At 40.1% G+C, this 21,007-nt stretch overlaps 1 protein-coding gene across 5 annotated transcripts in view; it reads left to right on the plus strand.

Annotated features, from left to right (window-relative positions):
- The first annotated feature begins 997 nt into the window (after nucleotides 1-997).
- CAMSAP2 (calmodulin regulated spectrin associated protein family member 2) overlaps nucleotides 998-21,007 on the plus strand; it is a 111,123-nt gene continuing 91,113 nt past the window's right edge. For 3 of the 5 annotated variants that reach the window (XM_019794520.2, XM_034667000.1, XM_019794522.2), the window contains exon 1: nucleotides 998-1,503. In XM_019794520.2, the coding sequence (XP_019650079.1) occupies nucleotides 1,365-1,503 (139 nt within the window). In that variant the 5' untranslated portion in view covers nucleotides 998-1,364. The remainder of the gene's footprint in view (nucleotides 1,504-21,007) is intronic. The other 2 variants (XM_019794521.2, XM_002914610.4) reach the window with 1 other exon arrangement.

Consider the following 21,007-nt stretch of genomic DNA (forward strand, 5'->3'; position numbering starts at 1 on the left):
TCCATCAACTAAATTCATCTACTTTCGTGGTCAATCAGCGGTAACACCTAACCCGTCAGCTACTTCGAGTTCTAAATAGGCTTTATGCACATCAGCCTCGCAGCGAAGTGTGTGTCCCACAGCAAGCATTTTAATAAATATCAGTTCTCTCTGCTTAACCGCTGTGTAGCTGAAATACGAGAGCTATTGCTAGGCCCTTCTCTTCCCCTCCCTCCCTTCCCTTTCCTCTTTCAGCAGTGTAAGCAGCAGCAGCCAAACGCCAGGAACGAGGAGGATGTCCACTTAGGCGTGCACTCCCAAGTGATGATTAAAAAACAGCCGCACCGGAGCCCGGGCGCGGGCGGGGAGCGAGGCTGGGCATGCTCAGAGGGCCCGGCGGGCGGCCGCGATTTCGGCGGCCGGAGGGAAGCGGGGCGGGGGCGCAGGCCGGAGCGGCGCCGGGGCGCATGCTCAGTACCCGCATCTGCTCACTCCATCCAGTGCGGCAGCCGGAAAACCGCAGCGGCGGCGGCGGCTGACGGGGAGAGACCGAGCCGCGCGGCAGAAGGGGGGAAAAATACAAGGGCAGACCTGATAAGGGCAGGACTGAGAGCGTGGGATTTACGGCCTCTCGCGGGCCGCCGCCTTCGCCGTCCGCAGGGAGGAAGGCCGGAGAGGCGGCGGCAGCGACGGCGGCCGGAGAAGGAGGAGACGGCGACGGGAGGGGAGCGCAGAGGAGGGGCCGGGCCGCCGGCGGCCTGGGAGCCGCAGTGATTTTGACGTTTTCCTCCGCTCCGTCTCCGGCGGGCCCCCGACCGGGCTGCGCTGGGGGGCGGGGGGCGTCCCCGTCCCGCGCGCCCGGCTCGTCCCTTCACCCGTCGGGGCCTGTGGGGGTCTCCCCGCTCCGAGGGAAGGGAAGCGGGAGGCGGGGGCGAGCGGGCACCGCGATGGCGGGGACATTTTCCACAACGTGATTGTTAAAGCCTCCCCCCCCCTTAAAATTCCGGGCCCTTCTAGCCTCCCCCCTCCCCCCAAGCCCGTGTGACTAAACGGAGACAAAGGGGAGGCGGCCTCGCTCACACGCGCGCTCGCGGGGCGGGTGGCTCGGCGGGGCGCCGGCGCGGGTCGGGCGGGCTGACGGACGGACGGACGGACGCTGCGCCGTCACATTCCTATGCCCGGGAGGAGCGGCGGCGGCTCCCGCGGGAGGCGGCAGGCTCGCGGCGCGGACAGCTGAGCTTCTCCTCCCTCGTCGCCGCCCGGGCGGGCCTCGCCCCGGCCCGGATGGTTTGAGCTCTTCCCTCCTCCCCTCCCGACCCCCGCGGCGGCGAGGCCACACCATGTGAAGGTTAGAGTCCGGACATCCCGAGGAGCCGCCGTGAAAGATGGGGGATGCTGCAGACCCCAGGGAGATGAGAAAGACATTCATTGTTCCAGCCATCAAGCCCTTTGACCACTATGATTTCTCCAGGGCCAAAATCGCCTGCAATCTGGCCTGGCTGGTGGCCAAAGCCTTTGGAACAGGTAAGTGGTGTCTTCCCTTCCCTCTTCCTCCTTAGGATGTACACATGCCGGTTTTTTGTTTGAGATCATCGGATCCCCCTCGGTGAGTGTCTTCTCGCACAGGTTCAGGGAGAGGATGGGGGACTGGGAAGACAAGAAAGGAGAAATAAAGCAGCTTTGGTCTTAAATCAGGTGCCCTTGGTCAGGTGGGATTTACCCAGATTTCTTTTATTGGATAGCAAACGTGTTTTCAGTAAGCTATTTTATCATGTTTTTACATAGGGTGGTTTTATTTTGTGGTATTTTCCTCGTTGTGTTGCATACATTTCCCCCTCAGTCATAATTGTGACTACACCACCAAGAAATTTGAGTTGGTTTCTTTATTATTGGCAGAAGGTGGATGGCACATAGTAGTGTATTGATTTTGACATTTGTAATGATGGCTGCTGTTCAGGCTCCCTAGAATGTAAGGTGGCCTGTGTTAATTTTTGTTGTCATTCTTAAAGCCTGTATCATCCTTCCGTACACATTCCAGGCTCTATTAAAGCAGTTATTTAAAACCAATATTTAGCTTGCTGATTGTGGGATGCCATTTTCATTTCCTATTATCAGTGAGACGTATTCCTTTTGCGAAACGTATTTTGGCTTCATAAATTAAGAGAAATAGTGCCTACTATGAGATTTTTTTTAAATAGTTTTTTTTTTTTTGAGGGCTTGTGCTGTTGACACAGATTGTACAGTGCAGTAGCAATTAAACATTCTCTCTGTTACCCAGTCTTTGCAAAATAACAGGAAAAGGGCCTCCTGTTGTAATTCCTTAGCTGTTGCTTTAGGAGCCCATGTTGTAGAGCTCGGAAAAAAATTAGAGAGCTTTTCATAGGAAGATGCTGGGGTAAGGAGATTTTGTTTGATAACTCTAAGAATCATTTTGTAAGATTTTTGTGCCCTAGTTAATAAGTTTTAAGTGTGTAAAATATTTTTATAAAAGTTTCTTAGTATTTGCAGACTTTTCTCCACATGTTAAATGTAAGGGTTTTGTTTGTTTGTTTTTGTGGGAGGAGAATGGCTTATTTCCACTTTAAAGACTGAAAATGTGGGAGTTAATGGTTTAATTCATTCTTCTTAAACATTATCCAGTAGCTGAATGTTGTCAGAGCTGCGCATGTTAGTTAACTAGCAAATGAATCTCAGGTTTGGAAAATTGAGTTAGTTTGAGGAAAATCTTAACATGATTTTGTGTTTATGACAACTTTTGTTTTATTTAAATTCTCATATTTTGATACTGAAGTAGAAAGATGTTAAGGTTTTAAAACTAGCATCAGGAGTAAGGATAATTAAAAGTCATTTTGAAATAATTTACATTTTAAAGATTTATTTGGAACGAAACGTGTGGAGTAACAGGAGGAAACAAAGTGTCAGTGTATTTTTATTTTCTGGCACCACTGATATCAGCAGTGAGAGTAATAGATGTATTTTGGTTTTAACATAAGCAGCATACTGAAGCTAATCTCCATTTGGAGGAGAAATGAAAGCTATTTAAGTATTTTGAAAAGATAGAGGGAAATTTACGTAATGACCTATGTGGAAAAGCAATGCTTACAAAATGGAAGGAAGAGGGAACAACAAAAATATTTTCTTCTGAACCTGAGAGGATGCTTAATAGTACAAGATGTCACAATGTTGCCCTTGATTCACAAAGGCTACTAACCAGAAAATGGCCTACTTTCTGGATATGTGTGAGGCAAGTTTGCTAGATTCTGGACCACTTGAGGAACACATATTGAACACACTTGAAGAAAGAAAGTGAAAGGAATCTAAGATCAGTGGAATCTGTTGTGTGCCGGGCACTGTGCTAGATGCATTGCATTATATTGTAGATTAGGAATTCACAGCAACTTTGTGATGTAGTTTGTTCCCCATTTTCCCCAGTGCACAGAGAGGTTAACTAACTACTATCACACTTTTAGTAAGGGCAGAGGTAAGTGTTTTCACTTGACTGACTCCTAAGGGTATGGCATCGGTGGAGGCAAGGCATACCTGTTATAAACTCAGTACTTTAAATACGTTGCTTCATTTATTCCTACAGCAACCCTCGAGGTGGATACTGTTCTCATTTTGCAGGCGAGGGAACAGGTTCAGAGCTTTTAATTTGTTTAAGATGAAACATCTGACAAGTGATGGATTCTGCATGCCAGCTGAGGTCTTTATGACTCTGAAGACTATGCTCTTTGCACCAGTCTGCATAGTGTGAAAAATGTGCACATAGTACATGTTAGAAGTCTTATTTATTTATTTTCTTTGAAGAGTGGGCAGATCTTGACACCCTCTCGGATGGTTTAGATGAATATTGTTGGTACTTGATTACATTCGCCTTGGCAACAGTTGGAATGAATAAAAAGATCAAATGCAATGAGAACCAAACTTAGAAGACCTTAAGAGGGTAACTTAGTAATAGAACTTAATACGTTATCGAGAATGTTATGTTTGTACATTTTATTATTTAATCAACAACCTTTCAAAGGTTCTTTTCACTCCACATTTATATGGAGTGAATAGAGAAAAAGTAAAGTTTCATTTCTTTTGATGTAAATGTTCTTAATTTGCTGCGGACACTTCAGCAAATGTTAATAGAAAACGTATTTCAAAGGTATTACCTAATTGAGTTAATCATTCAAAAAATTAACCCAACTTTAAGTTGTGATTTACTAAAATCACTTTATAAAAAAATAAAGATTTATTTATGTATTTGAGAGAGTCAGAGCGCCTGCAATGGGGGGAGGGGCAGAGGGAGAGGAGAGAGAATCCCAAGCAGACTCCCTGCTGAGTGCAGGGTTTCATGAAAGGCTGGATCCCAGGACCCTGAAATCTGGAGCTGGAAGCCCAATCGACTGAGCCACCAGGTGCCCCATCTCTCTGTCACTTTAAATGACTTTTTCAACACATACAATTGTAAAATTTACTACTTTTTAATATATCAGGAGTTAGAAAGTTTCTCATAGAGAAAAACTAAATCAATACCTGAAGACCCTATATATCATCGTTAAAGGAGTGATTTTAGTGGGGGCACCTGGGTGGCTCATTCGGTTGGGCTTTTGATTCCTGATTTCAGCTCAGGTCATGATCTCAGGGTTCTGAGATCAAGCCCTGCACCTCGAGCTCCCTGCTCAGCAGGCAGTCTGCTTGTCTCCCTTGCCCTCTGTTCCTCCCTCTGCGTGCAGTGCGTTTGCTCTTTCTCTTTCTCTTAAATAAATAAATCTTAAAATAAGTAAATAAAATGACAGCTAGAAATCAATGATGGGTGTAGAATGAAGTTACTGAACCATACAAAATAAATCACTAGTATTGCAATACCTAGAAAGCAGATGGAGTATTTACTTTATTCAAAGTCTTACATCGGAAGCTTTGAGTCTTGTTCTTCTCATTACACTAAAAATATTCCAAATAGCCCAAATCTTAACGGTTTATTTTGTAGAAGAATGCAGATACAGTTTTGATCAAATGAAGAATAAGTTTGTTTAGATGAATTTTAATAAACAGATGCTCACTACTTTAAGCAAATTGCAAAAGAGGAAGTTAAGCTATGCTGTCTCTACTGTATTTGAACAGCTTAACCCATTTAAGCAATGATATTGCTGAGTTTGCTTTCAGTGTTCTCCTTTAAATCTTTTAGGGAAAATGGTGGGTACAAAACCTCTTTATGAAATTCTTGAATTTGGAGTTCTTAACATGGAATTTAAGGCCCACTTCCTAGTGTTAGTATATCATTTCAACTTTATCGACTATTCTCTTTTTAAAAAATCATTCTCCTCTTCATACCATTTAGTTAAGTAATATAAAATCATTTACTATTATAAATACACCTTGTTACATTTCTTTGTCTGAACACATTTTGTGTCAAAATCCTACGTTAGCCCTGACTTAGGCATGTGAGAAGGTTGTGATGACAATGGGTAGCATTGTGGGTAAGAAAGACTAATAGAGAGGCGAGTTTGGGAAGTTATTGCAGGAGTTCAGGCAAGAAAGATATCAAGAAAGCTTATCGTAGAGTGGAAATGATAATAAAGCTGCTATTATTTATTAAGTACTTGCTGTGTATCAAGCACTTTGCATGTCATATCATTTTAATTCTCATGGCAGCCTTAAGAGGTGGAAACTATTATTCCAATTTTACTGAGAGGAAAATGAAGCTCAGAGGTTTAGGAACTCATCCAAAGCCACTCAGTTTATGGAGCTGGGATCTGAACTTGTGAAATCTGACTTCAGTCTGTTCTCTTAACCACTGTACTATATGGGTAGAAGTGAAATTAATGGAAAAGAGGCAACAGACAGAAAAAATGTTGCAGAGTTATAATCCCTAGTATTTCTAAATGACTGCATTTGGGGTACATGGGAAATGGTTGAAATAAAAAGGTAATATATAAAAGGATGAGGTCATCTGAGGTTTTAAGGAGGATGAGGTTACCTGAGCTTTTGAGATTTAGTTACTGAGAGGATGAACTGCTATGCTATTGGCAGAGATAGAGAAAGCAGCACGTTGTAATGGGAAGTCAGCTTTGTTTTGGAAGCCTTGGACATGATGTATTGGCCAAATATCTAATCTGAGAAGTTCAGTGAAGTTGATAGCTAAAAATGTAGGTGTGGAATATGATTGGGAAGTCGAGGCTAGAAATAATAATTTCAGGGTCTTCTGTACATAAAATGCAACTGAAATTGGAATAGATTTGAGGGTGACAGAATTTAGGGTAGTGAACACTTACAGTGTTTTGGGGGAAGCACTGGGGGAAGGAGACAATTAAAGCAGTTAGAGACTTAGGAAGGGAATTAAGAAAGTGTAATAATACTGAGGCCCTGGAAGGAAAAATTTCAAGAGGGTGTTCTTATTCACAGTGTCAAATGCTATGGGTTTTTATTTTATTTTAATTTTTTCAAAGATTTTATTTTATTTTATTTATTTATTTTTTTAAAGATTTTTATTTGTTTATTCGACAGAGATAGAGACAGCCAGCGAGAGAGGGAACACAAGCAGGGGGAGTGGGAGAGGAAGAAGCAGGCTCATAGCAGAGGAGCCTGACGTAGGGCTCGATCCCAGAACGCCGGGATCACGCCCTGAGCCGAAGGCAGACGCTTAACCGCTGTGCCACCCAGGCGCCCCCAAAGATTTTATTTTTTTAAAGGAATCTCTCCAACCAACATGGGGGTCAGACTCTCAATCCCAGGATCAAGAGTTACATGCTCTACAGGCTGAGCCAGCCAGGCACCCCTACAGGTTTTTAAACGATGCCATTCTTTTAAAGGAGTTCATGCTCTAGTAAGGGAGATGTGATACATGTATGACTATAGTAAAGTTCAGGAAATCTATAAGGGCCATGTAACTGGAACAGTGACATGCAGAGGGAGGGAGCAGTAGCAGGGGGGCGGAGAGAGGACAGTCTCAGCCTCAGTGAACTGTGAAGGAAGACCTCTGAAGTGGAGGTGGTCGATGACCCTGAAGGGAGTCAGGCTGAATGGAAAGTAGGCATTGTAGGCGGGGGAGATAGTTTGTGTGCAGGCATGGAGTTTTGAAACCAAGGTAGTGTTAGTGGAACAACATAGACCAGTAAGGTTAGAGGAGGTTTATGTAATGAAATAGGGGGAGATCCAGCTTGAAAGGTAAATTGTTCAAAGAGCCGGTTAAGGCGTTTGGCATTTATTTTGTAGATAAATTATTCTAAGCACATTGGATTAAAAAAAAAAAACCGCTATGACAAATTTATTGAACACATACTTTTGCTAAGTACAGTTTTGAATATTTTATATTATTTTTTTAATTCCAAGAACAATCCATTTTATTTCTTCCATTATAACTCTAAATCAAGGTTTCCCAGCCACAGAACTATTGGCTGGCTAATTCTTTCTTGTGGAGGGTCATCCTGTGCATTTCGGATTTTTAGCAGCATCCCTGGCCTCCACTCACTAGTTGATGGTAGTATTCTCCACCCTCACTTCCACTCCAGCTGTGACAACCAAAAATGTCTCCAGACCTTGCCTGTGTCTCCTGGGGAGCAAAATGAGAACCATTGCTATAAAGATTATAAGATACACCTGCAATTTAAAAAGGGGTTTTGTACATTAAAGTCCAAGTTAATTGTGAGACATCCTGATTTCAGAAGTATTCAAATAGAGGATAAGAATTTAGGAAATTAGGTGGTTTGCCCTTTTTGTTAATGAGGAAACAGAGGGGTTAAATAACTTTCCTTTGTCATCCAGCTTCTAAGTGGTAGAACTCCAACTGGAGTCTACTCCTTTATGATACTAAAATTTAACCTTTATATTATATGCTTTCTGTAGTTCGTTGCAATTTTATGGTATAGTACTGGAAGTGAAGACATAAAGAACGCATGAAAACCTTTCAGATATAAGTCTTAAATTTATTTTTGCAGAATTTAAAAGTATGCTTTATTTTTCTTATATTTGATAAATTAGTACAGGGTTAGAAAATATATTTAGCACTGGTGTGTCATTTCAGAGTCTCCTCCCACCCCCAGTGAATCTAGTTTTCCATGTAGACTAGGTTATGGACCTTTTCTATAGGTAAGTTACAAATAATAATACTTAAATATTACACATTTATTAATAGTGACAAGCTTAGTGCTTTAGCTGAGATAACAGTTGTTTTCATTTATGACATTTAGCACTTTGCATCCTAGGCCTTGCATAGTTTTTCCTTTTCTTCTTAAACATTGACTCTTCATCAACGTAATATTTTAAAGGCCTGTCCGGTAGTATCTTTCCAGTTCTTCTACTACTTGCTCCTTTTGTTTTTTTTCTGGGGCATTTTCCTGAAGTACTCTTTGTTCCCCTACTTGCTGAATAGTCATGAAAATAAACATTCGTGCACTTCTTTGAGTTCTTTAGAAGAAAAATAAATTGCAAAGTGTTAGAGTTTATCAGTCTCACACTTAGGCTACCTTTAGATATTCTGTTTCCCATTGTAGAATGGGATTATATTTCTTATAATAATTTCAAAGACTTCTTTTTATTAAAAATATTTTTCACTACAAACTAGACAAAACAGAGACTAAGCATATAGCAATAGAGAGGCCACTGAGCTCTTTCTGTAATCCTTACAGCTGTACTCTGCTGTGTTATGCTAGTAAGGTTTATGAAGTATCTCTGTCCTATTTTCTTAAGATAAAGAGATGGAATTTCAGTAAATGGAAATATGCATTCATCTCCCTGCTCCATATTTCACAAACATAGGCTCCTGGGAATGTATGTGTGTGATCTTAAAAAGTCATTTTGAATGTACTCTCTCCTTCACACCATTTTCTGTCTCTAAAATAGGAATTGCATGCAGATTCTAAGTACTTTAGGCCTTTGGGATAAAAGACATTTGATGAAACTTTTGAAATATTTTAAAAGACATTTGTCCTCAGCAAATGTAAGTTTCAAAGTACAGTTGAACCTTGAACAACATGGATTTGAACTGCATGGATCCATGTATACATGTATTTTGTTTTTCAAGAATTACATTGGAAAATTTTTTTGAGGTTTTTGATCATTTGAAAAAACTTGTAGATGAACTGTGTAACCTGGAAATACTAAAAAAAAAAAGAAAAGTTAGATATTGTGAGAATACAGTATACAATAAATATAACATGCAAAATGTGTTATCAACTGTGTTATTAGTAAGGCTCCTGGTTGACAGGCTATTAGTAGTCAGTTTTTGGGGAGTCAGAAGTTATATGCAGATTTTTTTTTTTTAAAGATTTTATTTATTTATTTGACACAGATAGAGACAGCCAGGGAGAGAGGGAACACAAGCAGGGGGAGTGGGAGAGGAAGAAGCAGGCTCATAGCGGAGGAGCCTGATGTGGGGCTCGATCCCACAACGCTGGGATCACGCCCTGAGCCAAAGGCAGATGCTTAACCGCTGTGCCACCCAGGCGCCCCTATACGCAGATTTTTTGACTGCATGGGGGCTGGAGTTGGCACTCCTAACCACCTGGTTTATTTGACAGTCAACAGTAGATGGTTTCATTTTTTTCCGCTGGCACTTTCTGCTACTCTCAAGATTCTCTTTTTTAGCCGTCTTCTTGTCTTCCCTTCTCTTTTTTGATGACATTCAAATAAAGGGGTTGCTGACCTTGTTAATTTTTCTCTAATTCATAGTTTTGTAGAACTTTATGTAATGTAACATTTTAAAAGAGCAGAAATATTCTTTTTTTTTAGCCACCTCCATTTTTTTTTACATAGGTGCTAGAAATTATGATTATAAGATCTTGAAAATTTACTTTTTGACACAAAAATATTTTTTGAATAGGTGGGACAGGCACAGATTGAAAACTCAAAAGATAAATCTAATGAAAAGTCTCCTTCCCATCTGGACCTAGAGCTACTCAGTTTGTTTTAAGCTAGGTGACATCATTGGAGGTCTGTTTTTTTAAAAGATCTCTTGGAGTACATTAAAAATGGTTACAAGAAGCGGGGGAGGCTGGGTGGCTCAGTTGGTTAAGCTTCCTACTCTTGGTTTCGGCTCAGGGTCATGAGATTAAGCCTAAGATTCTCTCTCTCCCTCTTCCTCTGCCTTCCCACCCCACTCTCTCTCTCTCACTCTTAAAAAAAAAAAATTAAAAAGATTAATTTACGTTATGTGTATTTTACCACGTTAAAGAAAAAGGATCTCTTGGAAGTAGAAAATGTATTGGAGGGAGACCAAGGGTTACAAAGAGGGAAATAATTAGGATGCCATAGTCCGGGTGAGAGATGATGACACCTTGAATTTGGATGGTAGCAGTGGATATGAAAGGAAGTGGATCAATGTAAAAGATAAGACTTGGTGATTGATTGGACAAGTAGAAGCAAAGATGAGATTGTGGGGGAGTGTTGATTGCCTCTGTTTGCTGAGAAAGGGAACAATGGAAGAGAGGTTGTGTGTATATGTGTGAGAGAACAGCGTTGGATTTGAGGAATATCTAAAATGGTGGTGTGTGCATCAGGCCCTTGAAAATTCATATGTGGAATTTAGAAGACCTCTGGGATGCGACACAGATGGCTATAAAAAAAAAGTGAGTAACTGCCAGTCACTTTGAGGGAAAGTATGGAAGAGAGAAAGGGACCCAAGACAGGAGAGCTAGCAAAGGAGCTGGACAGAGAGTAGACAGGACGAAAGAGGGCAGACGAGTGTGGAATCTCAAGCATAGGGAAGAGAACATGAGATGGAGGAGAATAAGGTACAGCTAAGACAGATTAAGCAGGAAGTCTCATTCTATCGGATTTAGCAATGATGAAATTATTTATGACTTGGCTGTTAATGGGAGATCATGTCAGAGTGTCTTCACTTGTAGTAGCAGAAAATTCATCTCAAATTGGCTTACAGAGAATTTATTGGCTTACATAACTGAAAAAGTTCTGAGGTAGGATGAGCTTTTGATCTGATTTGATCAAGGATTCAGTTCCATTTCTTTGTGATTCTCTTAGCTATGCCCTTCTTCATGTGTGAGTTTCATTCTTCCACTGTCTTCTGTCATGGAAGCAAATGGCTGTAGTAGTTCCAGGCCTCATATCCACGTATCACAGTATTTGGAGCTCTTTCCTAATCACTGAATGGAGTTCTGTACTCTTCTCTTTTTTCTTTCTCTTTAAACAAACAAAGCCATTTGATTTTAGAAAATACCAAATACATGCAGTGACAATAAACTTTCATGTACTCTTCACCCAACCTCCATGACCATCAACTCATAGCCAATCTTGATTTATCAATTACACCGTTTTTTTTTTTTTTCTGGCCACACTGATCATATGAAGCAAATCCCAGACATTGTATCATTTCATTTATAAATATATTAGTATATATCTCGAAAAGTCAGGAATTCTCTTTTAAAACATAACCATGGTACTGCCATCATCACGACACTGTCACAGCACTCTGTATTATCAGTATAAGGATTTCTCTGATTGTCTCATAAATCTTTGCTTTTATTTTTTTGTTTTACAGTTCATTTGTTCCAGTCAGTATCCAAATAAGGGTCATATTTTGTAATTGATATGTCTAAGTTTTTTTTTTTTTTTAAGTCTATAGGCTCCTCCTCCATGTCATTTTGTCTTGCTTTCATTTATTTACTGGAGGAACCAGAGTATTTGTCCTTTAAAATCCTTTAAAATTTCCTGCAGTCTGGATCTCTGTGGTATCGTTTAACAGGCTTCTTATAAATTGGCAGTGAGATCTAGAGTATTATGTAGGTTAACATTTGTTTGTTTATTTATTTATTGGCATACTTCACAGGTGGTGCATATTTCTACCAGGAGGCCCTTAATGTCTAGTTAGCTCTCTGTCATGATTTCATTTATTAGCTGGAAAGCTCCTTTAAAAAGAAACTTCTCTTTGTTAAGTATATGGTTACCTTATGTGGGAAATTACCTTAATGAATGGTAGCCTCCAAGTATACTACCAGGCAAACTACTTCAGAGGTGACAGAAAAGAAGGGCTCACAGACCAAATTAAAGTGCTTAAATAGTATGGTTTGTTAAATCAATTTACAGTGAGAAGCAAAGAGAAAGAGATGAGGTAAGTTAAAACACTGAAGCTAGAGCGCAAGTAGGGGGAAAGAACCATGCTCCCTGAATCCTGCAGTGGACAGAGTTGTATGTCCATCTCTTTTTGCTGCATCAGCCTTCCCTAATGATGATGGTGTGGTCACAAGGAAGAGTTGAAGTTTGAACAAGGAGGCCCATAGTGACACATAGGCCAGTGATACACACTTGCTGTATCAGAGAGACACAGGGAACAAGAATGCCTGCCACGGCTGTAGCTTACCAATAAGCCTGATGAATAGCCATGGGTTTTGTGTTACTTGGTCAGAGGACAAATAGGCTGGAATGGGTATCACCAGTGGGTGGCCAAATTAAGAACTCAGGGATATTAAGTATTCATGTATATTTACTGTTCATTGCCTCTTTTTTTGTTTAGTCTCATGCATATACAATATATAATGAATATTTAGTGTCTTATATATTTCATGATTATATCATGAATATTATTAAGTGCCTAGATACCTCATGAATATTAGGTATCTTTTGGGGTGTTTTTCATCCCTTTAAATTTAGCGTACACATTACTAACCCCTTACCTTTATTTAACACATTCTTTGAATTCTGTATTTAACAAACTTCTTGTTTACTAGTACTTATCTGTACTTTCACCTATGTTTTACAAACCACAAACTTATTCTTTTATAATTGAATAGACTAGAAAGTAAAAAAATATTGCACTGAGGTACAGGGAAAGAAGGCCAAATGCTGTGTTGTTCCCTTCATTGGGGAGGGGAATTGTACCAAACTGAGTGGATCACTGGCCCCCAAGAAACTGAAAGGGTAAAGAATGGTGAGAAAGAACATTCTGAATAGTGACCAGAATATACAAAGGCAAAGGTTCTGTATTGGAGGGGTGTGTGATTGTTAGGAACTGAATGTGACTAGCAGGGATGTCTAATACAAGGTGGTGGGTAGGGACAGGATCGTTTCTTCCAAGGTCAGAGGGAGGATTTTAATTCCTTTTTTTTTTTTAACATATTATTTATTTATTAGAGAGCACAAGCAGAGGGAGGGGAGGAGAGAGAGGGAGAAGCAGACTCCCTGTTGAGCAGGGAGCCCAATATGGAGCTTGATCCCTGGACCCCGGGATCATGACCTGAGACAAGGCAGATGCTTAACCAACTGAGCCACCTAGGCGCCCCGAGGATTTTAATCCTTAATGGTGCTGAAAGTCATTGAAAACCCTAGGGTTTCATGGTGATGTGTGACATGATCAAATCTGATTATGGGAAATAAGCAAATTCTGGCTATAGTAGAGAATGGTTTGAAACAGGGAAAGGAGTGGTTGTGTGAAGATGATTGGGAGTAAATGAAGTAATTCCCATGAGAAGCACCGATAGGCTGGACCTGGGAGATGTGAGTTGAGACTGTGAGAAGGGGATGGATTTTATCTGGGTGTTGAGGGAGAGGGAGGCATTAAGGATGACTCCTAGGTTTTTGGCTTGTGCAACTAGATGGATGGTGGTGTCATTCATTGATGTGGGGAATACTGGAAGATGATCAGGTTTGGGGGAAAAGACTGATTTGGGGCATTTTTAGGTTTCATAACTTTTTCAATTTAATTTCAAACATGTAAGAATGGTACAAAGAACTCCCCAGTACCCTTTAGCCAGATTTACCAGTTTTTAACATTTTGTCCCATTTATCATTTTCCCTCTTTCCCACCCTCCCACATAAACGCATATGTATTCATACATATATACATATTTTCTGAACTATTTGAGAATGCATGAGAGACCTTGTGTTCTCTACGCCTAAATAGTTCAGTCTGTCCCCTAAAATGAAGGATTAGTTTCTTATATATAATCTCAGTAAAATTATAAAAATCAGGAAACTTAACTTTGATACGATATTATCTAATCCACAGTCCAAATTCAAATTTGCTGATTGTCTTAATGTCATTATTGATTTTTTTTTTTCTTCCCCCCATTCCAAGATCCAGTCCGGGATCAACGCATTGCAGCTAGTTGACTTATCTCTTTACTCTCCTTTAACCTGGAGTAGTTCTTTGGTCTGTCTTTGTCTTTCATGATATTGACACTTTTAAAGATTGAGCACCCTGAGCTGCGAGCTGAGCTGGGCCTCTGGCTCCTTCCCTGGGCATTGCTTTAGCCCTTGCCAAACTTCCTTTACCTTGTGGTACAAGCAGCCAGTTTTCTGCAGGAGCTGACTGGGCTGCTTCCCCTCTTGTGTTAATACCCAGCTCTGGAGTGTGGGCCCTTACATAGCAGCTGCCCCCTCTGCTTTTGGTCTGAATGACTGGGATGATGAGGAGATCCTGGCATGGGTGCTAGCACGGCAGTGTCCCAACAAGAACACCCAGACACTATGAAGTGAAACAAAGTGCACAGAGACCTACCTGCTCCTAGACAAGGACTGATGGAGATCTAGACACTGGAGACCATTTCCCAACCCACTCCTCCTCTTGCTCTTTTCTTTGGCTTTCTTTTTTCTTGTCCTTTTTCCTTCTCTCACTTCCCTTCCTTGGCTGACCCACCTTGCACCCCTTCACGTCACTGCTACCATCGCCACCTGTCTTTCCATCAACAGATACACCCTGTTGCCCCCTTATACAGCTCCATCCCTGCATTGCACAGGGGAGGTGGGCAAGAGTGCCTGGGAGGCACCTAGAGACGAACCAGTAACATCTAGGCAGCCCCAGAGGAGAGCTGTTTAGCCAGAGGGAATTTCCTTACCCTCTGTTCTTCCTAATATTGAACAACTTGACATCCTCCCTAATATATAATGATGCTAGGGAGGTGGCTGGGGCAGAGGGAGAGGAAAAAAGTAGAAATTCCTCTTCTCAATACCCCATAAGGTATGAGCCTGCAGTGTTGATTTTTTCTTTTATTAAATTTTTTGTCTTATAAATACAGTAGACCAGTTATTTTATAGAATGTCAATTTGGATTTGTCTAAAGTATCATCATGATTAAAGTTATGCAAATCTGGCAGAACTACCACAGAAGAGATGCTGTATCCTCAGTAAATCATATCAGGAGACACATAATGTTTGTTTTGGTATTGGTGATATTAACTTTGATCCCTTGGTTAAAGCGGTATCTGCCACGTTTCTGCACCATAAAATTATTATTCCATTTTTAATTAATAATTTATGGGGAGATAAATTGAAATATACTGTTTATCAAACTTCTATCCACCATTTTAACATACAATAATGATTCTTGCCTAAGTCAGTTATTACTATTGATTATTACTATTACTTTTTCCCATTTATTAATTGGTGTTCTATAACAAGAAAGAGGTTTTTCTTCTCTTTTGCTTATTTTTTTATTTATATCAGGATGGACTCATTGATTCTTGTTTTATTCAGTGGTTTATAATCCTTTATTATCATTATGTATTTTGATGTTCATATTGTCCCAGAATTGGCCAGTGGTATCTCCTTTCATCTAGATCCTGTATCTTTCTAACGTGGCCCCATTATTTGTTGGCATTTTCTTTCTTTTTGGCACACATGCACACACACACACACACACACACACACACCCCCGCCAAATACATACAAATACACTCTTCGCTCATATTGTACTTTGTCTTTTCCAGCTCTGGAAACCGCCGTTTCTTTCCTTTTAGTGAGAAACCAAGATATAGATGTCAGGCTTATTGCTGCTGGGGGTTCGCAGACAGAGCTAGGAAACACGTGCATACATAACATAAAGTACATCTATTTCTTTCTCTGTATATAGACAGATATAAAACACAATGTGTTCGTACTGACAATTTGCATTTTAGTCCAACACCACAGAGTTCATTCTAGTCTTTCTAGTTCATTTCTAGTTCCTTCCTATATTTGTAACTCCCCTTGTCAGTGAGAAACTTGGCACCCATTTTGAATTTGGGGTTTCTTTGTGACATCCAAGTGAAGAGTTGAGTAGGCTAGCTGGCTTATAAGGATCTGGGACTCAGAAGAGGTGCTTTAGTCTCACAGGGTAGTGGGAGCAGTGGAGGAGGTAATTTAAGCTCAGGAATGCCGAACAGCACTTAACACATCATTTGGTAAGTGAAAGGGTAGAGGGAGTTCACTTTTTTTTTTTTTTAAGATTTTATTTATTTATATGACAGAGAGTGAGAGAGAGAAAGAGCACAGGCAGGGGGAGCGGCAGGCAGAGGGAGAGGGAGAAGCAGGGGCTGGATCGCAGGACCCTGGGATCATGACCTGAGCCAAAGGCAGATGCCCAACCAACTGAACCACCCAGGCACCCCAGGGAGTTCACTTTTAATTGGCATCTCATTTGAAGGCAAAGCTCTATGTTTAGGTACTTTACGTTGTTTTAGTAAACATTTTGAGTGCCTGCTGTGTTCCAGGCACCGTTTTAGGTGCTAGTGACACAGGACAGAGAAGTATCCTGCTCTCTTTGAGGTTACATTGTAGTGGGAAGAGGCAGAAATAAACATACATATTATAGGATAGTAGTAACTGTTATATAGAGGACTAAAATAGGACGACTATTTTAATAGGGAAGGTATATCTGAGGAGGTGACATTTAGCTGAGATCTGAATGGAATGAGCTATCCATGTGAAGGTTAGAGGGGGGAACTTTAGAAGCAGAAGGAAGAGTTAGTGCACAGACCAAAAGGCACAAACTAGGCATGCTGTAGCAGCAGAAAGACTTGGATGTTTGGAACATAGTGGGCCACTGGAGGAGGGGGGAGGGAGAGGAGAAGGAGGAGGAAGAGGAGGCTGAGGCACATCTGCAGGCTATGGAGAAGCTTGAACTCGGAGAAATTAATTACTGCACACAAAATCCTGTAGCAAGTAACTGGTAAAATTCAGACAGAACTCTTTTTAAATCCAAAGCCCGTACTTTCAAAAAGCCCTAATTTTTCCAACTATATCATGCTGCCTTCTAATGGTAGTGATTGTAGGTTAACTGAAAAGAGGTTTGGTTTTGAAGGTTTTATTTCTTTGCAGAAGTAAAGAGTGGCCTGGGGAGATAACTCTAAAGTTTTTAAAGACAGGTACAAGGAGTAAATTATGACTAGCACAGAATCTGGGAGTTGAGGGAAGGTTTACTAGTGTCCTTTCAGGACAAGGCTAATGACTAGCATATTTTTTTTTAATAACATTTTCATTCATTTATCAGATACGTATTGAGTGCTTACCATGTACTAGGCATTAAGTTAGGAGCTGGGGATTTGTATCCTCTTGAATAAGACAGGCATGGGCCTTGCCCTTTGGTCATGTGTAAGGGTACATCTTTGTCAACAGTGGGCTTTTAAAAATTTTTCCATTTTTGTAGGAAAAAAATGTCTCATTATAACTTTTTCTGATACTGGTACTGTTGGTTTTTTTGTGTGTGTTATTGACTATTTTCAGGTCTTTGTTAATTTCAAGTTCTGTGTCTTATTTTCAGTTGGAGTTTTTGAAACTCACTAGTGCTCTCTCAGTAATTGTTTTGGAGAAAATTTTTTTAGGTTTGGAAAATAAGGTAATGTTCCCATGACTGAGCGTGGTGATATTTCTGAAATGCATTCCCCTCTTACCTCTCTACCCTTTATTGTTTTAAAGAAATCTGTATCATTTGCTGGTATATGTATGCAACTAGTAACTAACCCATCTTTATAGAAAATTGCCTTGAGCAATTCACTGTCTACTCCCTTTACTTGTACTTCAAGCATTTCAGGTGATTGTTAATTTCAAAACTTAGATCTAGTCAGGATTTATAATAACGTGACTAAGGTAGGTTCTGCTTAAGTCCTGGTACACAAGAAAAACTTGTCTCTTATCCTTTACAATTCTAGGAGTGGTGTTCCACTCATCCATTCCTTACGCATTAATTTCTTAACTTTTGTGTTCTGGAGGTGAGGGAGAGGGTGAAACCTCTTATCTTTGATTTTGTCTGTTTTCTAAAATGCTGTTTCAGTTCATTTGTTTCACAGCGTGATATGATTTCAAACTTAAAGTAGTTTTGGATAGTTGGCAAAATGAAGCATGGTTAGTGCTTAAGACTTGTTTTTGAAAGTGCCCTACTTTATAGTACTCAATATGCAGTTTTGCATTCTTTTAGGGGGTGGGAAAATCTGTTTTAGGCCTTTTTTTTTTTTTTGGTCATATTTGTGAAACATTCTTTGGCTTGTTATGGATTCTTTCCCTTTTCCTTGCTTTAGGATCTTTTTAAAACTTGCACTTTCCTAACTTAGGTTTGTGGGTATGCCGTAAGAAAATGGAAATAGTCCCACAGCTGCAGGTCTTCCACCTTCTAGCCTAGTGATCTTGGCAAACCATTGTTACTTTTTAAGCTATTTAGCTAGGTGTTTTGGAGCTAGGCCTCTGCATTTATCAGCTATGTGCCCTTGGCAAGATAATCTTTCTTGGGTTCCTTTCTTTAAGATGGGGACAAGAGAATTGTTAATATTGAATGACAGAAGGCATGTTTAGGACAGTGTCTTGGCACATAAAGGTCCTTAGTATGTATTAGTATATTCCTAATATATATTTGCGTTTTATCTGATTTGCCACTTTGACCTAGTTGTTACAAAGATCAGTGTGAGAATGGATATAAAAGCAGTAAACAAATGTTAGGTGGATGTACAGGTATGGTAGAGAAGTTTGTAATCCTGATAATTAGCAGTCACTTTTCCTTGCATAGCTAATGTTCAGATACCAAGTCACCTATATTAGTCATTTTTTTATTATTACAGGAAATAAAAATCCATTAGGCCTTCATTTTACAATAATCTTAAAATCAAATAATTTCTCTTTTAGAGTTGTTGTACTAAATAACTTCTATATAAGTTCCTATGATACTAAATTTGATTTACCAATACCATATTCTGTAGTTTATACCTGTGCTTATATATCATGCTGAGGCAGCTGTTAAGTTTAAGCCTGGCTCACTACTGGTTAAGGTAGCTATGAAGGAAGAAAAGTGTTTTCAATTATTAAATGAGAATGATATTTTTAGATGTCACCAGAATCCCAAATTGATATATCTACTCTTGACCTTCTTTCCAGAGTCCTATATCCCCACCTGCTTTTTGGATATTTTTGCTGTCATTTCAAATCAGCATATCTAAAACTGAGTTTATGATCTTGCTTCCAGAATTAGTGTTTCCTCTGATTTTCTTTTTTCTATTAATGTTACCAGTGTTTCCCAGGTAACCCAGGCCTAATGGTCTTTGCCATCTTCACCCCCTCCCTCCTGGTCCTTTTGTGTTTGTATCGACTTGGTTTTCACTACTGTTTTCCAATTTCATTTCCTTATCTTTATAATCTGTGTCTGATTTTTACCACTGTCAGTACTGAAGACCATATTAATTGTCCCCAAACATCATTTTTTTTTTAAGATTTTATTTATTAGAGAAAGTGAGTGTATGAGCAGGGGGAGGAGCATAGGGACAAGCAGACTCCCCACTGAGCAGGGAGCCTGACGTGGGGGCTCCATCCCAGGACCCTGAGGTCATGACCTGAGCAGAAGTCAGGTGCTTAACCAATTGAGCCACCCAGTTGTCCCCCCCCCAACATCATTCTTAATGTGTCACTCTTCTTCTTTTAAACAGTAAGCAATTCCTTGCTAGTTATTGTATAACGCCTTCATATTTAAAAGAGATACTACTTTTGTTTTATCCCCAACCTCCCATTTCAGCTTTACTGCTCACTCTTATCCTACATGAACCCTTTTCTCCACCCAAATTGTTCAGTTTCGTGTTTCTTCACATCTTCTCTTCCTCTCTTTCTCTCCCTGGCTCTCCACTTCTCTTTAGATACTCTATATTTTTTTTTTTTTTTTTTTTTTTTTTTTTTAGCTAAATGAATTCTGCCTATTAAAGAGGAAGTCATCTCAGCCCACTATGATGCTTCTTGCTTTGACCTTTAAGCACGTAATTATTCATTTCGCACTTAATTTCTTTTGTTTCGTGCCCAATCATTTGTTGTTTCTGAATTGCTTAATTTTATTTCTCTGTCTAGTCTTTTTGTAGATTATTGGCTCCTTGAAGATAGGGATTATTTCTAATTCCTTGAATTTCTCCAGAACTATGATGGTATATAAAATGAACATGCAATCATTACTATAATATTGTTTGATTAAAAAATATTTTTTAAAGATTTATTTATTTTAGAGAGAGAGAGAAAGAGAGGGCGCGTGTATGCACATGTGTGGGAGGAGGGGCAGAGGGAGAGACTCTTCCAGCAGACTCCCCACTGAGTGTGGGGCTCAATCTCATGACCCATGAGATCATTACCTGAGCCGAAACCAAGAGTCAGATACTTATAACCCACTGAGCCAACCAGGCACCCCGATGAAAATATTTTTCTAAATAATAAAAGCTCTTCAAAAACTTTAGGGTGGAAATTGCTAAGGAGTATATTAATATTTTGTGAATACATTTTAAAAATGCTCATTTTGATTAGTACTGTGGCTTATTTTGCGCTGATATTACAGCTGCCTATTCAGAAGCCTCCTAAAATCAGTGACTGGGGATGTCTGGCTGTGAAACCTCACTTTTCAAAGAGAAGAAAGGCAAGGGCCTGGCTAGGTGTCAGACCCGAGCTATCAGGTTCTATGATTATAGCTCCATGTTACTTCTAATGTAGATGCCTGCCTTTCCTTTTGGAAGAAAAACCTCTTTCTTATCTTGGCTTTGATTAAGAGCACAGACCCCAGGTAAAGAGAAGGGAGGAAGAGGAATAGATACAAGGTAGAAAAGACAAGAAAACTTGTAAAACAGAAGTTTTTTGTTTGTTGTGCTTTTTGGGTAATCTGGCTGCCATCTGATACAAAAGCAGCTCCTAAGGTTGATTTAGAAGTGGTCATTGGGAGAAGGAAGCTTGCGTTCTTCAAGGGAAATGGCTAGCAGAAAAGAAACTGAGAAGAATTTGGTTTCTTTCTCATGTCCCATTTGTAAACCCTCCTTTCTGTGTCTCCATGCAGTGTGTCAGGTGGGTGTCCAGGAGGGCTTCTTGATGTAGGATGGTGAGTGATAAGGCG

Source organism: Ailuropoda melanoleuca, chromosome 8 (genome assembly GCF_002007445.2).
Source record: "Ailuropoda melanoleuca isolate Jingjing chromosome 8, ASM200744v2, whole genome shotgun sequence".
NCBI classification, from domain to species: domain Eukaryota; kingdom Metazoa; phylum Chordata; class Mammalia; order Carnivora; family Ursidae; genus Ailuropoda; species Ailuropoda melanoleuca.